This window comes from Lonchura striata, chromosome 2 (assembly GCF_050655825.1).
Source record: "Lonchura striata isolate lonStrDom1 chromosome 2, ASM5065582v1, whole genome shotgun sequence".
NCBI lineage: Eukaryota > Metazoa > Chordata > Aves > Passeriformes > Estrildidae > Lonchura > Lonchura striata.
The window spans coordinates 88,249,165-88,264,986 of record NC_140704.1 but is presented as its reverse complement, the minus strand read 5'-3'; the positions used below and the strand labels follow the sequence as shown (position 1 = coordinate 88,264,986).

The 15,822-nt window shown below is 39.5% G+C and overlaps 1 protein-coding gene across 8 annotated transcripts in view; it reads left to right on the top strand.

The window, feature by feature from the left end:
• Window positions 1-15,822, top strand: part of GRB10 (growth factor receptor bound protein 10) — a 144,191-nt gene that overhangs the window by 58,096 nt on the left and 70,273 nt on the right. For all 8 annotated transcript variants that reach the window (XR_014952793.1, XR_014952792.1, XM_021546879.4 and 5 more), the window contains one exon: window positions 2,514-2,607. Coding sequence is in view for 6 of the 8 variants with exons in the window: in XM_021546879.4 (XP_021402554.1) it covers window positions 2,514-2,607 (94 nt within the window). In the remaining 2 variants the exon portion in view is untranslated. The remainder of the gene's footprint in view (window positions 1-2,513; window positions 2,608-15,822) is intronic.

Below are 15,822 nucleotides of genomic sequence, written 5' to 3'. Positions count from 1 at the left end.
TCCCCTCCGCTGCCCGCATTGCTCTAACAGGTGTGGCTTTGTTTATGCACGGCCTGTCGATGCTTTGCTTTAGCACCTGGGTTTTGCTGGCCCGCAGTGTCCGGAGGAAACCTTTCCCTCCCTGTTTTGCTCAAGCTGCAGCAGAACTCTCTGGATCTTGTGGGCAGGCATCTGCACTGGGCGAAACAGGCAGGGGCATCAGCTTTATAAAGGGCCAGCAGTAATTAGTCACTGTAATCTCTGCTTCTGAAAACTTTGATCTACTTTACCATGGCTTTGGCTTAACTTTGTGAGTAAGGCCTGTGGTTCTCAGCATCTTCTGGTACAAGATGTAAGGTGATCCAGAGAGGGCGTATGCTATTCCTGTAAATTTTTGGCAATTGCTAGTTAAAAAAAAAAAGAAAAGTATGCTTTAATTGAAGAGTTACAGCCCTGGAGCCAGGTGAAACCTTGAAATAAGGTCTCTCAGTTAAGTGTGGGAAACCCAAATGTAAAATCATGCATCTTGGCCCCATTTCACCTTTATTACTACCTAGTATTTCATTAATCTTGCCTTCCAGAAGGGACTTTTATATGTTGGGGCAACTGAAAATACATTTAGGTATGTGACAAATAGCTTATAGCTGGTTTTCTTGTTCCAACTTTTATTTCTCTTGGGATGCCCTGTTGCTCTTCCCAGCCAAGAGTCAATCTGTCACTGCATCTCTGCGTTAGACATTGTGACTTCTTCCTGGGAAGTGTAACTAATGCTGCTAAACTGCATCTGTGGTGTTTTAGCTACCCTATAAAAACTGGTCATGTTGAATTTCATGGAGGGGGATGCACAGAGAAAAGCTCTGCGCTGGGGAGGGATGTTCTGCCGAGTTATCCATGCCTGTGATGCTTACCTCTTAGCGTTTGTACTGGCAGCAGTCAGCTTCAGCTTTAAGTTTTGACTGAAACTTTCCTAGATAAGTGTCCCCTACCTGTGTTTCAATAAAGTAAGAGCAAAGACAGTTGTGCTGACAGAAGGTCTGATGTGGTTTGAGTTTGTTTTTTTTATTCCTGAGAAGCAATAACAAAAACTCATGAGATAAACAAGATGCAGCACATGAAACCAACCGCCAGTGTTGTGAAAATCGGTGCAAAGAATGTAAAGACCTATAAGGGGAGATAGCCAGTATGGAGGCAGAAGTTTGAGTAGTCCCAGTTGTATTTGGGATGGATAGATAGATAGATGGATGGATGCATGGATGCCACTTGTATCGTACCATACAGTGTTTATTCATAAAAGCCTTCCTTAGTCATACCACTCTTATCAGTTTCTGTCTTATGAATGCCTGTGGGCTCCTGAACTGATCCCTGATGGTGATGACACTTGAGAGCAGTGCTTGAGTACTTGAATCAAAACTCAAGCATTTGGTGGGGCAGTCTTTCTGATGAAGAGATAATTTATTTCATATACTGTATAACTGTACACAGTACTAGTCCCCAAACACTACATCCATTATGATTTTGAGCATTAGCTTATACTTTGTCAGTGCTGGACTGAGGGATCATGGTTGTGTGTAGTTGAATTGCCGCTTGCTGTGTGCTTGTGTCTGCTCTGCCTTAATTACAATGTCATTTGCCATGAAAGTGGTTCCTGTGTTTTGACATAAAAGCAGGTCATGCCATTGTGTATTTAGCCCACACTTGGGGCAGAGTGGGATCATGTGTATAGTCATGTATATCGCCATGGCAGCTTATGCTTGGTGATACATCAATACAGTCAACTTTGTGCACTTTTCCATACCCCCCTTAACTGGTGTATGCTAAGGTATGCCAGGTTTGTAACACCATGCACCTGCTCTAAATCTCCTTGTCATTCTTCTAAAATTTGACTTACCTTGCTTTTCCTATTTTCTTGTTTATATTTAAATATTCCTGCTTTCTCCTAGTTATCTTCTTTGCCAAGATCTGTGAGAAACTGTGGTATTTTAGACCTAGCCAAATTCAGTTTATGTTAAAGCTTCATGAAACTTGATCTTGTGAGAATTCCAGTATGAAAAAACAACAGGTTGGCATCCAGAGCTATGGATGTTTATCTAAACTGAACTTCTGATTTCTCTTGAGGTTTAGTAGTTCACTACTGAATCTGTTTCAGTCCAGTTAATTAGTTACAAAGCCCTAAGCCACAGACTTGGAATTAAAGAAAACAAAGCCCCAAGCCTACGCATAATTTGATGCAAGAAGAAACTTTTGTTAAACTAGGAAGTTAATTTACATCACTGTTTCTCTGTTTGAAACACAAACTGGTCTACAGATGAGCCAACAGCACAGTCATAGATTCTGGATCCATGCCACACGTATTAATGTGACAGCCTAGTGTCCGTCCCCTGTGATCAGTTCCCCCACCTTCTCTGACATTGGTTTCTCCTTTCAGAGGCATGGCAGGGTTTTGTTTTGTGTTGGTGGTTGACTCCATGTAATGTAGCTTGCAGGGAGTACAGAATGCCTGGTTTTAATAAGATATTGTGCTCTTCTGTTTTTAGGACAATGTAGATCAGACTTCAGCTCATGGTCGGCGGGATCTGGTGGAACAGGGTTTCCAAGAACCATCTAACCGCATCTCCCTGAACCACCAAGGTAAGGAATAGCATGTGGAAATCCAGGCTTCTCAGGCGAGTGCAGGCATGGTTTTGCCCCCATGGCTGTTTCTCCTCACTGGGGGAAGAAGAAAATGTTCTGGATGGCTGGAGAAGGAGAGCTGAAGAAACTGGGCTTTGTCACTACTGAACTTTGAGCTGTGAGTGAAGGTGATGAAGAACTTGTATGCATCTCAAACCTTGTAGTCCAAGATAGGATTACCATCCTTGGTGATAGGGACATTCTCCTATTTTTATGAGTGGTGAGGAGGAAAATACTGACATTAAATTCAACATTTGCAATGTTAAAGTTGCATTTAAAAAAAATCTTTGGCTACTGTAAGACAAGCTCTGGCTCAATGTTTGCAGGAGGAGAAGAAAAAATCCCCAACATGTTTACTTGCTTTCCATGACAGAAATTAGCTCACTAGATGTTGTAATGTATGTGTAATAGTTTAGCTTCTGTAATTCAACAGGACATTCATAAAAAGCTAAAACAAGTCTCAAAATTCTGTCTTCACTGATTTCTGTCTGTTCAGAGACCTAAAAGACAACAGTTACAATTATTACAGAGACTGTTCAGCTCAGCTTTATTGTTTTAGGTTTGAAATAATTGGTAATAGTGTTCTTTTAAGCAGTGAACCCTCTTACCCTCAGGCTTCCTGATGGTTTAATTTGAAGCCAAATCCTTGAAGGTCATCTTCAAATGTTGTTTCATCAGTGCAACAACTAAGAGGCAGAACAAGACTATTGAAACAAAAAAATTACAAGCATATTACTTAAAATATTTGCCAAATATGACATGCTTAACTTTTCCTTTAAAAATTCAGCTTTTTTTTTTATTTTGTCAAGGGCAGCAAGAGTCAAATTTCATGACTTGTAGATTATCATGACAATTAAAGTTGCACAAACAAGTCCCAGAGTGTAATGAGGATTGTATTTTAACTTGCTCCCCTTTCCATGCTCCAAGTGTTCTGGTGTTTTCTAAAGCTTTGCTTTCAATTAAAAAGAGAAGGCAACAGGTTGCAATGTAATCCAGTCTAAAACTTACAATAACACAGGCAGTGTGTAGTGGCATGTTTACTTGCACAGAATACATTTTAGAAGTTGAATTTTTCATGTGTTTTAGAATTAATAATGTTTGTTATATTATTTTCACCTATGTTGGGATGTCCAAATTGTGGAACAGATCTATACATGTGACTTCTGAAGCTATTTGTAAATATCCCCCTTTAATCAAGGGATCTGGGGGGCGAGAGGGGCGGGAAGCATATCCTGTGTGATCCAGGTTCATGTGTTACAATGCATGTGTCTGCTGATTTTGAAGTTTGAGCATTTATAGAAGAAATAGGTAATACTCTGGATGGAAGAATGCCAGCTTTGCAGCCTGACATCTTCCCACTTCCTTTTCAGATCCTTCTTTTCCTCTATCAGTATTGTTGTACTGCAAAAGAATCCATACAGTATCACCTGACATGTGTCTCTTTCTCAGCCACATTGAGACAAATGTTCAAATTAATTTAGGAAACAGCTGTCTTTAAAGAAAATGGTTTGCATATGGGGTACCAATGCCTGTTGCTCAAGCAAGACCCATTTAATGTTTTTCCCCAGTACTTCTTGAAGCAAAGATTGCTAATGCATCCACAATTTGTTTGGGATTTTCCTTCTATATCACCTGACTGATGGTAATCAAATCCACTTTTTCTGCTATAATTCTACTTTTGTTGCTGCAGTAAATACATAGTGCAGTATCAATCTTGATGCTGTTGTGTTAGTGGTCTGGATTAAGAATTGAAACTTAAATGCTTAATGGTGGCCTTTAATGTTGAGCTGGGCTGTAGGAGTTCTGCCTTTTTGCAGTGTTGGAGGGAAGCAAGATCCCTGCTGCTTTGGTACCCTCTTAGAAATGGAAGTTGCCATAAGCGTGATGTTATGTCACGTCTCGAGTGTTTCCTCTGCCCAAGTAGGAGCCTCTGCGCTCTTTTCATAGCATATGAAATAAATATTCTTGTCCAAGAACTTGAATGTACAAGTATTTTTAGAGCTGACATGTATTCTAGAATTCCAGATTAAGGAATAGAACATAGAAAAATACAACATGAAGAGCTTCATCTCGGGGAGTTGTGGCATGGTCTGAACTAGCTCCCATACAGTCATATTAGTCAAATAGTAATTAGGAAGATGAGGTAATTGACATGAAATGGATTTTTGCATTCTCTTGCCACTATTTGCTTTGTTTTTGTTTAGTCTTATACTAAACTTTGTTATCTATTACTTTCTATTAAAGCCTGGCTGACACTGATACTGGTTTAAAGCTTAAAACAGTAAACCTGTATCCAGAAGCAAGTTGCAGAACCACTGCAAATTAATGTTTGGTGGTATACCTTGATTATGTTGATGAAAAAGATGTTTGGAACAGACTATGGCAGTTTTTTGCTTCCAGCTAAATGCAACATTACTTGCTGACTTAAGCACATGCCTATTAGGAGACCTAAAGCTTTCTGTGACTGGCATGAACAGAAATTGGGAAAGGATTAGAATTGGCTAAAATAATTCCTATGTTAGATGTTCTGTGCCTTTTTCTCTTTAGTGTATTGTGCGTTAAGCACTGCAGCTGAACTTTGAGCAGCCCTAGTTGTTATGTTGTTTTATGTGTGCACTTGCAATTCACACCTGACCACCTTGCTCAGTGAGCGCAGCAGATTTGCCAGCTTCTGTTGAACATTAACTTGTGGTCCTTCGCTTTTCACTGGGAGAGCTTTCGATACAAGCACCTGCAGTTCTGAACCAAGACTGCTTTCCACAGCCAATAAAAATGGTGATTAGCTTCTTCCCAGGCATCTGAATTCCTTTAACACAAACTGGAAAAAGAGCATTCAAGTGGAGACTGAGATAGCCCTGCCAACTGTCCCCGCATGAATAAACCCTTTCTTGTGAAGGGTATTTCAAGTACGTGTTTCCTGCTGAATTATTGTTTTTACACAAGCAGATGCTTTATAACTCTTCAGCTTCTTCTTTCAAAAGAATATCTTGTAAAGATTGGGGAGCAGAAGATAGTTCAGTAAAGTGAGGAGTCTTTAGAATAGGAAGATTTCATGTGAAACTAATGTGCAAAATTGAATGCAGATGGAATAGTATTTTTTCCTAGAAATAGTTTAATAACTGCTTTTGTGTAGGTATGCTAATAAATTTGCTTACTTAATAATAAGTATTTTTACATCTAAGCCATTATTTAGTTTATCACTTTTCAATGGTTCTGCTAATTGGGCAAGTAAAAGTACTAAATGCAAGGAGTGTGAACTATCCTATATTCTCATAGGATACTACATAAATCAAATGTAATAGGAAAGAACAAGTTGTCTTGCTGAACAATATTAGTATCCACTAATGTAAAGGAATAGATATGCTTCAGATACCTATTATATGTTAGAGAAAGTTAAGAACAGCCAGCCAGAATTTGGCATTTAATAACTAGTAAGTCTAAGTATTTCTGGAACAGTTCTTCCAGAAGCTATAGGAAAGCCTCTAGGCTTGAAGAAGAAAAATGAATGTGTGCAAACTATGTGGCTTTTCTGAAGAGGAAAGGGTAGGAGATGAAGATACAAGCAAGACAATTATTTGCCATCTTCAAAAACACCAAGAGGAAGTGAGAGCATGCTTAGGAGGCAATGACAGATATTGTTCTTTTCAAAATTTTTTCCTTCTCACTTTGCAAAAGATTCAGCAGTTATAAATGTTTAAAATTTTGCAATGACAAGTGTGCTGCAGTGTTAGCCTACAGCACTTGTACGCTGTCCAGTAGTGAGGGGCAGAGCTGAGGACCTGTAGTAGTGATTTTACTTCCAACCCTTCCATTCACACAGGGATGCCATTTAGAGGCCTTCCATAGAGGTGATAGACTACCATTTGTTCTCCCTTGTCCCTTCCCAAAGGCTGCTGCTGCTTCTCCTCCCTCACCCAAGTATCCTGGCAGTGCAGCTTCTTTCTGTTCCACTTGGCTGCTCTGTACTGCTGCTGTGTGATGCCACCAAATTTAACCTTGAATGTGTCTCAGTAGCAAGACAAAGCTATCATGTTGCTTTCCCTGTGCTACTGTGGAAGAGCTTTGCTATATGAATTGTGATGGCAAAATGTACTATGCTGCAGAAAACTCTAAGCCCAACAGAGTTTGCTGACTCTTGGACTTTGGGGGTTTTAGCCTGCCCACCATGCCACTGCTGTTTCTCTTCTTACTCCCATACTTCTGGGGTTTTCTTTGCACACTGATGCATATTTTGGAGTTAATTTTTTCTGTTTGTTTTTCTAGCAGGCAGCAAATACTGCCAACTTCAGTCCCAGATGTGAAGTTTATGGGCAATGCTTTTTATTGGTACTTGACATGTACTTTTTGAGATTGCATAGCCACTTCTTATTCAGAATTTTAAAGCCAGGCATAAATAAGGTTATGTTCTGTCACCTTACCTCTTAGAAGTATTAGACATGCAGTGCTTGCACTTTCTGTGTGTATGTACTGATGGGATGATTGTCAGTTTCTGTACAAATGTGTTTTGCCATGGGTCTGTGATGAAAGATTTATTTTCCTTTTATTAATGCATTCACACAAAGTCTCCCTTTCCCAAGGTGCTCTCAACTCTTGCTGGACTTGATGCTTTTTAAAACTGCAGTTTGCAGATGAGCTGAGCTGAACCTTTTGGTACTTCTGGCTCCACAGTCAGGTGGTTCCAGCAGAAGAAAGGAAATGTTGATAAGGTTTCAGCCAACAGCTGTCCTTTCTCAACAGCCTTTGGTATTTCTTGGTTGGTGGTGGTAGGAAGTCTTGCTGGTAGTGAGACGATGAACAAGCTTTGGTTGTGGATTGAGTGGGCATTAGATTTCCTGACTGTATGTACAGACCACTTGGCTCCCAGTGAAACCAGTGAGATTCAGGGCATCTTCCAAAACTTGTGTCATATTGCAGTCAACTCTTGAGGTGGATGCTGTCCTGTACCTTGCTGGCTAGTCATTAATACATTAATTTTTAGAGAGACAGTAAATGTCAGCATAATGAAAACTTCCCTTCCAGCACACTGGAACAGTTCTGTGTCCAAAAGCTATAAGCCCGTGTAAATACAGGCAGACCTTTGAATGAGCATGGGTGTATTATGAAGTATTGCAATGCCTAAGATTCAGCCCAGAGAAATAATACTATGTAGCACTCTTTTTCTCCATCACTGTTATTACTTGCTTTTAATATATTTTCTTCTGTGTTTGCCTCAGGATAGACATGGGAGGTTGAGGTGATGTTGTTATTCATTCTGTAGCTAAGGAGGAGTGTTTAGTAACAGTGCTGCTTCTGAAATGCTTCATTTGTGGGATCTGACTGGGATGAGCTAGTTATCTGGTGTATCAGAACCAATCCATGTTTTTTGCAGAATCCAGCTGTTACTGAATTGAAAGTGTAGAATAAAAAACAAACATTGTTTGTATTTCACAGACAATACTGCCAGACATTAATGAATTCTTGTGCTTTGTATAAATGTTGTTGTCATTGTCCAGCCTTAGAAAAGCCACCATTAGTGCCAAAATGATTTACACTGACTAATCTTACGCCAGCGGAGGCCCTGCTTCCTGCCTAGCTCATTACAGTACCTTTGTTTTCTTTTGGAGAATGCTTCCATTTATATTTGGTGATGAATCTCGTTAGCATGGCTAGTAGGAGGGCACCCATAATAGCTGTGTAGAAGTTTAACTTCCCTCATTAGATTAGTTTCCAAACCCTTGGGCTGACAGAACTCTGAAAAAAAAATTATGAAAAGAGAAGAGAGTAGATGGGTGTTTAGTACAGATTGTTTCAGAGATCTGCAGTGAGCTACAGGAGACACATGAACTGAACTGATCAAGTTTAGCTGGAAGAGACTGTACATAATGTAATGAAGATTGAGTGAAAACAGTGAAATGAAAAGAAACAGACCAAAAGATATTTAAACTGTAGCATATTCAAAGAAAATAAATTGTAAGTAACTGATGGATTTTGTTTCATTTTTATTGTATTTTTAAATTTTATTTTTAATTTTATTTTTTACGTATCAACTTTTTAATATCAGCTTACAAATAATCAGTTTTGGACGTATTTAAAATTAATTGTGTTCCTCTGAAGCCACATGATATGAATAAAAAACCATTGTAATATCTCAGAGTTGCCAAACATGGTATTTTAAGCCTGTTTATAATCTCAGGAATCAGTGTGTCAATCTGTTGAATTTCTCTGACAGGACAGTATTCAGTGAATTCAGTGCAGGGAAGGAGCCCACTGTGCTGCTTGTATAGGGTTTGCTTTGGGGCCTTTGTTCATTGGAAGTTTTACAAGATGAGATGTAGAAAAAACTAAGAATTTTAAGTAAGCCTAAACCAAGAAGTACCACAATATTAAAAATTAATTTTAAACTTTTTTTTTTTCTTTTCCTGTGGCATATGGAGGAATGGTAAAGTTATTAACAGGTTTGTGAGGACCTTCTTGCTGTGCTGGAGGAAGATGTTTGCTGGGTCAGAGCAGTTGCATTGGAAGAGCTGGGGTTGGACTGGCTTCCTTGCTCAAGATAGACCACAATACACCATACTCATCCCTCAGGGACTGAAACTGTATGGGTGTATGACAACTGAAATAGTGGTTTGGGATTTTTTTTAATACTGCAGATAGGTGTTCCTCCAGCTTCTCTTTCAAGATTTGTATCTGCTGTTACCATGGCACAGAGGGGAATAAATTCACAAGGCGTGAATTCAGGGTGATTAGTCTCCTTTCTTGTTATTGTTAAATTCTTGTCTTAGGCTTTGGGAGGGGAAGGTGTAAATAGGGCATAATAGGGTGATGAGCTTCTCGTGATTTTTTACGGATCTGTCTCAGAAAAGGGGGTGTTTACTTCCCTTACCCCTTATGTGTTGCCTCCTTGGAAACAAGTTAGCTTAGTACTAGCATAAGGGTACAGTGGTGACTCTTTAAGAAACTCGCCACAAGTCAAATAGAGAGAGACACTGCAAAATCAATTGTAAAATCAAATGTTAATTTGATTTTAATTCACTTTAGTTTTTAATATGAAAATATATGCATTTCCTGCTGCCACTGGAGAAAATCAACTGTAGTCTTTGCATCCTTTGGCTGGGTAATGCAAGAGGCAGCATGGGATGCCCTCTCTGTTTGTTGGTGGGTGTGCACTCGGGGACATCTGGTGGAAAATTTCATCCCTGTGCTGCAGCTATTGTGCAAACACAGCACAGGGGGAGCAGCACGATTTGGGGATGTCCTGATTCAGGGCAAATTTGGGAGAAAGCCTCTGAAGGGCTTTCTCTAGAAAGCAGATTCAATCAGCCTCTCTCCCAACTGGTTTGGGAAAAAGACATCCTTAGAGAAAAAGTGGAAGGAAAGTGTTTTTTGACAGGCAAAGCATTCACCAACACAAAAAGAAGAACAACAAAAAAAATTGAACAATACTGAACAATAAAACCTCTTGCCGCTCCAAAAGAGAGACAAATGCAAAGTCCCCTCCCTGGGCTGTAGCTTGGCTCACTCAGTCCCTTCTTATCAGTCCCTCTGGCACTGGAAATGCCATGGCCCAGGCCCGGCAGGGCTACAGGTGCAAGTTCCAGGTGCTCTTCTGGGTTTTCAGTCCAGAACCCATAGTCCAGGGAGCCTCTTTGCCTCAGCTAGCTAAAAACTGACTAAAAGCAAAGGAGAGCTCTGTTCTGCTGTCTGTCAGTCTGCAGACAACACAGTCCGGGAGCAGGAATGTGGAGGAGTGAGTGCAGTGTCTGAAAACAAACTGCGTGCTTCTCTTCCCCACTTCACTCTTGGAACCAGTCTTAAAGTGCAAAACTTATTCAGCATAACCAGAATAGACGATTGGCGGTGAAAACATCATATAGTCAGGACAGGGGGCTCTTGGTGAGGGGCTGGGGTGCCAGGGGTGGGTACCTAAGCACGCTGGTCTGTTGGGAGTGTCTGCAGGAGGCCAGTGTTCACATCATGGATCTGCTCACGTTTGGCAGCTCCCCCAGCCATGTGCCAGCTCTGTGAGGCACGGCTCTGGTGGCACAGACGCTTTCTGTGCCACTGCCACCACTCCAGTGGTGTTGGGTCACTGGGGCTGTCGCTGAGCAGGCACCTGTGTGCGGGCACAGCCTGGCTGGTGACTCCTTGGGAGGGAGAGTGCCTTGAATTGTGGGAATGCTGGAGGGGAGCAGCCTGCAAGCCCTTCATGGGGATGATGTTGTTCCAGGCATTCCCTTTCTTGGGCTTGAGCTCACAGGTCTGACGCATCTGTTTGAAATGGTGTGCCTGGGGAAATTCAGATATCTGAGGGAAACCAGTGGTTCAGTATCCACCTTGTGATGAGGTGTTTCTCCCAGGTATCAGAGCTGAGCTCATTTCTTGTGTTTATCTCATGTCTTTCATGAGGGAATAAAAGTGTTATCCTATGGGTGGTGCACTCCCTCCTCTCTAAGTATATTTGCTTAGCAAATGGCACCATTCCATTGCTAAAGCAATGTGTTGAAGTTAAATGTGATAGATTACACTATTTTTAAAGTAATTTAAAATCAGTTATTTATACTGTCCAACAGGTATTGGGCACTTCTGATCTCAGGTCTTCCTCTGCCTACTGGGCAGCATTTTTCTTCCATTTGAGTTAGTGGTCCAAAATTGAGCTTAGTGACACAAAATATCCTCTTCTAATTTAATCAGTGAAAGTTAACTGTAAAATCATGGGATGAGCTCTTATGTTCTCTGGCATAAGTGTTTTGCCTCTATGTTTTATTTTGTAATCTGACTAAATTTCTACTGTCAACATGTTAGAGCAAAAGGATGGAAATTAGTAGTTTCCGTCCAGTTTCCAGGCTCTTTTGATAGCTTCTAGGTGACATTTTTAACATGGCTGAGTTGAATTCTTGCCTGTACTACTACACCCTCTTCCTTTGCGTTCTTGGATTTTGCGTATTCTCTGTTAGGGGAAATGTTTTAAGTATATTTATCTTTATGTATAAAGAGCCTTTTGAACCTTTTAGTGAAGGTGTTATAGCCAAATGTCAAAACATGGCTGTGGGCACTTAAAATAGGTTCAATACTAATGAGCTTTCCAGCTAAGAAAGTTGATTTATTATATAGTTTTGCTTTTAATTATGCTTTAACAATAACAGTTGTACAGTAAAAACAATGTCTCTGCAACATCAGAATATTAACTTTGAATTCTGACACCTTAACCAAAATCAAATTCTAAGTTTAAAAGGCAGTTTGATATATAAAGGGGAAGGATATATTTGGAGATGGAAACAATCCATATTCACTGCAACTATACTGTTATATATTTTGAAAATATTATTTTAAGAAGTATCTCTAATTTTTGTGATAAAAGTACAATGTCACTGTGCAAGGTCAGCTTTAGTGAAAAGAGAACTGACTTTCAGTATCTGATTACATAGAAAGCTCTAGGGCTTTAATCTGGTTTCATGACTGTGTTCAAATCTGAAATAAATGTATTGTACTTATTCAGACTTTTAAGAGTATTATCTGTCAGAAACTGATTGTAATTTATCTGGAGCACATGGAATGTTTGAGATCACTGTAACTGTTGAGGGGAGGCTATTTTATTTTATAAATCACTCTGCTTTAGTAAAAACAGACAGATTTTTCAAGAGAACAGTGTTAAGTATGCCTCTGTGCTTTCTGAAGATGATGGGGGAAAATGGACCCCATTTTCTATGAAACTTATTTCCAAGAGTGTGGTAGGAGTGGTGTGGTCAAGTAGGGGCAGATATAATGTCAGAAACTGCTCCCTGAATTTATACTGGTTAGACTTCATCTTTGCAAGAAGCTTTTTAACAGCCCTACCATTTAACAATTTTGGAATCAGATTTTTTTTTTTTTTTTTTTTTTTCAAAATGAAATCCATTTAATCAGATAAAGTCCTCATTTGCTCCTATCCCTGAACTGATTTTTGCTCTGTCTCTGACCACCCATGCAGGTGATTTTTAATAGTTGACATAGTGCAGCCCTCTTGTCTGCAAACAATTCTGAGAGATGTATATCCGAATTTTAGATTTCTGGTTTCCCCTGACCTTCAAAGTTATATTTTTGGTGTCCGTCAAAGTAGTGAGAGAGTGGAGAACAGGCAGTACAGCTCTTAGTTTCCTTCCATTGTTTGTCCTAATAAGTGTCCTAACCTTTGGTTTCTGTCTCTTCTTTCCAGTGCCTCAGGTGAAAAAAAGTATAAGTTAATTTACTTTTTTATGAGCTTCATCTGTAAAGGAGAGCTTTTATCATCTTAGAAATTAATACAGAAATTCACCTTGCTTCTTTTTTTAAAAAAATAAAAATTATTAAATAAAATAACAACCAAGTAATGTCTATCTCTGTAACATTTCTATGGCTGGGAAATAGAATGAGTGTGAGGTAAGACTTGTTTGCAATAGTGAAATGGGGCGCATTTCTGATACTGCACTTCTACTTCAGGCTTCTGGTGCTCCTAAAGGCTTCTGGTGCTTTAGTATTCCTTGATTCAACTACTTTGTGCTCCTCTTTTTCACACTTGCTAGTTGGTTTTAATGAGAGGAAAAATTATAAATGCTAAACAAAAGTTGTCCTTGTGCTTAAAAATTAAATGGATTTTAAAATTTGGCTGACAGTATTATAGCAAATTTAGCTTAAGCAGTCTGAACAAGTATAGAATTCGTGTAAATTTTTAATATAATGTTCTGCACATTAAAACAATTTTATGGAGCTTAAGTACTAGAAAAATGGGATTGTCACATAGAGACATAACACACTGTACTGCTGAGAGGAAAATGCCCAGTTCAAGTTATAGCTTAAACATGATCTTCCTTAGAAATGTCTTTTCTAATCTGTATATAAAATAAGGACTGGTTCTCTCAGATGACTGGGAAGTCAAGGACTGCCGATTTTAGGATTTTTCTAGCATGGGAATGTATCTCTTCTAGTTGAGACAAACAAATTATGCTGGAGTGCACTCATGGTCTATATCAGCAAGTATACCTTAGCTCAGTTATGTCAAAAAGAACATACACTGCGGTGTATCAAAAAAAAAAAAAAAAAAGGATGTAACTAAAAATACTTGCCTAATAAACTTCTGTGGTTTTGAGTGAATGTGAAAGTGGCAGTTACCTTTAAGTATCAACATGATTTTCTATGTTTAAAAAATTATTTTAAGATTCATGAATGAAGTCAGACTTCAGATACCAAAAAGACTGAGAAATGGTATAGACTTTGATTACAGGAATTTCCTGGTTCTTTCTGTAAGCCCTGCATCTCTGCAGAGTGTCCTGCCTGTATTTACAGCCAGTCCTTGCTGAAATAATGTGATTGACCGTGGGTTGGCTGGCAGGTTTATAGGTAGCAGGGTTCCTTGTTGGGGGGTTGGTTATTTTTCACTCCTTTTGGAAGTTGCATGGAGTAACAAACATGCACAGCCTGCGCTGTGGGGTTGCATAGACTCTTAGGCACAGATGGGAATGAGGGGTTGCAAACTCTAGGACATGATAATGGCAGTAGCAGACCTGTCTCCCATGTGGTGGTAGCTAACCATCAATGGCTCAGACATCCATAAGCTGCTCAGAATAACTGGACAGCAGAAATCATGGCAGGATGATGACAAGTGTTTGCTTCTTTACATGAGCATGCAGAAGCAGCCATGGACTCTCCACCCCACAACCCACTTTGTGCAAAAGTTGGGAAATACTTGTTGAGGTTGGCCAATGTGCCTGTCTGTGTGGAGCAGGGCAAAGAGTTAGAAGCCCTTGTTCAGTGAATTAGCTTCTACGTGGAATTAAACAAATAACTGTAAATGTCTGCCTATATTTTCCCCATCAGCAAAATGAGGATATTGCTGTTGCAGAACTTCTGTCAAATATGTGGTTGAGATCTGCTTAGTAGTGTGCATGGTCTTTTTGAAGATGAAGTCTCACTTCAGCTTTGTTCATGATATTGAGAGCCAGTTCTGCAGAGATGAAGTCAAGACTGAAATGAGAACATATGTGAGATTGTATCCTAATGCATTGGGTAAACCATAGGGTATTACTTTGCTATGATGGGTAGCCTTTCTGTAAATTGACTTGTTTGTGTGCAGCCTATGACATGGCAGTGATGAGAGATGATGCAGCTTCTAAGTACCATAAATGTGCTTTGATTGATGGTACATAATTCTTGACTCAGGGGAGGGAGGAGGTTAGTGAATTAAGCTGAAGGGTACTTGAAGCTTTGTGCATGTGGGTGTTGAAATTAAAGTTGGGAACAGTGACCAGACTTGCCAGATGACATTGGAACATTTACTAAAAAAAAAACAAAAAACCAACCAAACAAAAAAAGGCATTAAATGTGGGATAAAGACATAAGTTAAAACCACTTGAGGCATAAGTGAAAAGACATGGAATTTCTTTAAGATGGTTTTTAGTATGTAGCTGAAGTGAAACTATTGAAAGAGATCTAATTTGTTTCCATTATTGTAGGAGCCAAGATGTCTACTAATACAGTATTTATGTTTGTGGTAATATCTTTCTACCATTGTGTATCTCTATAAACTTTCTGTTTAAGAAAACTACTAAACAAAGCAAAACAAAAAACCCTCTCAACCCTTCCTCCCTATGGCAATAGTGCAGAAATTTTTGGGCCAGGATACATGTCTCCTGCTGTGTTATGCTGGTGAAATACAAAACAGAGAGATCTCTTTCTGAAGAGAAAGTTTAGAGATGAATCTGTCAGACTGTTGGCTCCAAGGCAGACTGAGACGATCAGAGAAATTTGCTGAAGGCATGGCTGGGGTGAATGCCTCCTTTCTTACAGTGAGGGTGTTTGACCAAGAAGACTTGGTGATCTCCATGCTGATGACTTTGCCCTGAAAAGAGATGTTCTCAGACCATTTGCATTCCCCAGGGTCTGGTGTCTCTCAGGGGTTTGGTGGTACAGCTGCGCTGGCACTCTTCCTAATGTACTTGTAATAGCAAAAAACCACTTTCTCTGAAGGAAGTTTATTCTGGTTTGACAAGTGAAATGAAATGCAGCAATAAAAGCATTCTTAGACACTTATACTGGGCTAGAAATATAGATATTTCAACAGAAAAAGTAGTAGAAATGTGGAGTCATTTCTATTGAGCTGGTTGTTCGCAACCTTTCCTTGTATTTCAGGCAAATGTGCAGATCTATACAAAATGCATTTTATTGTAAACATGTGGGAAGACA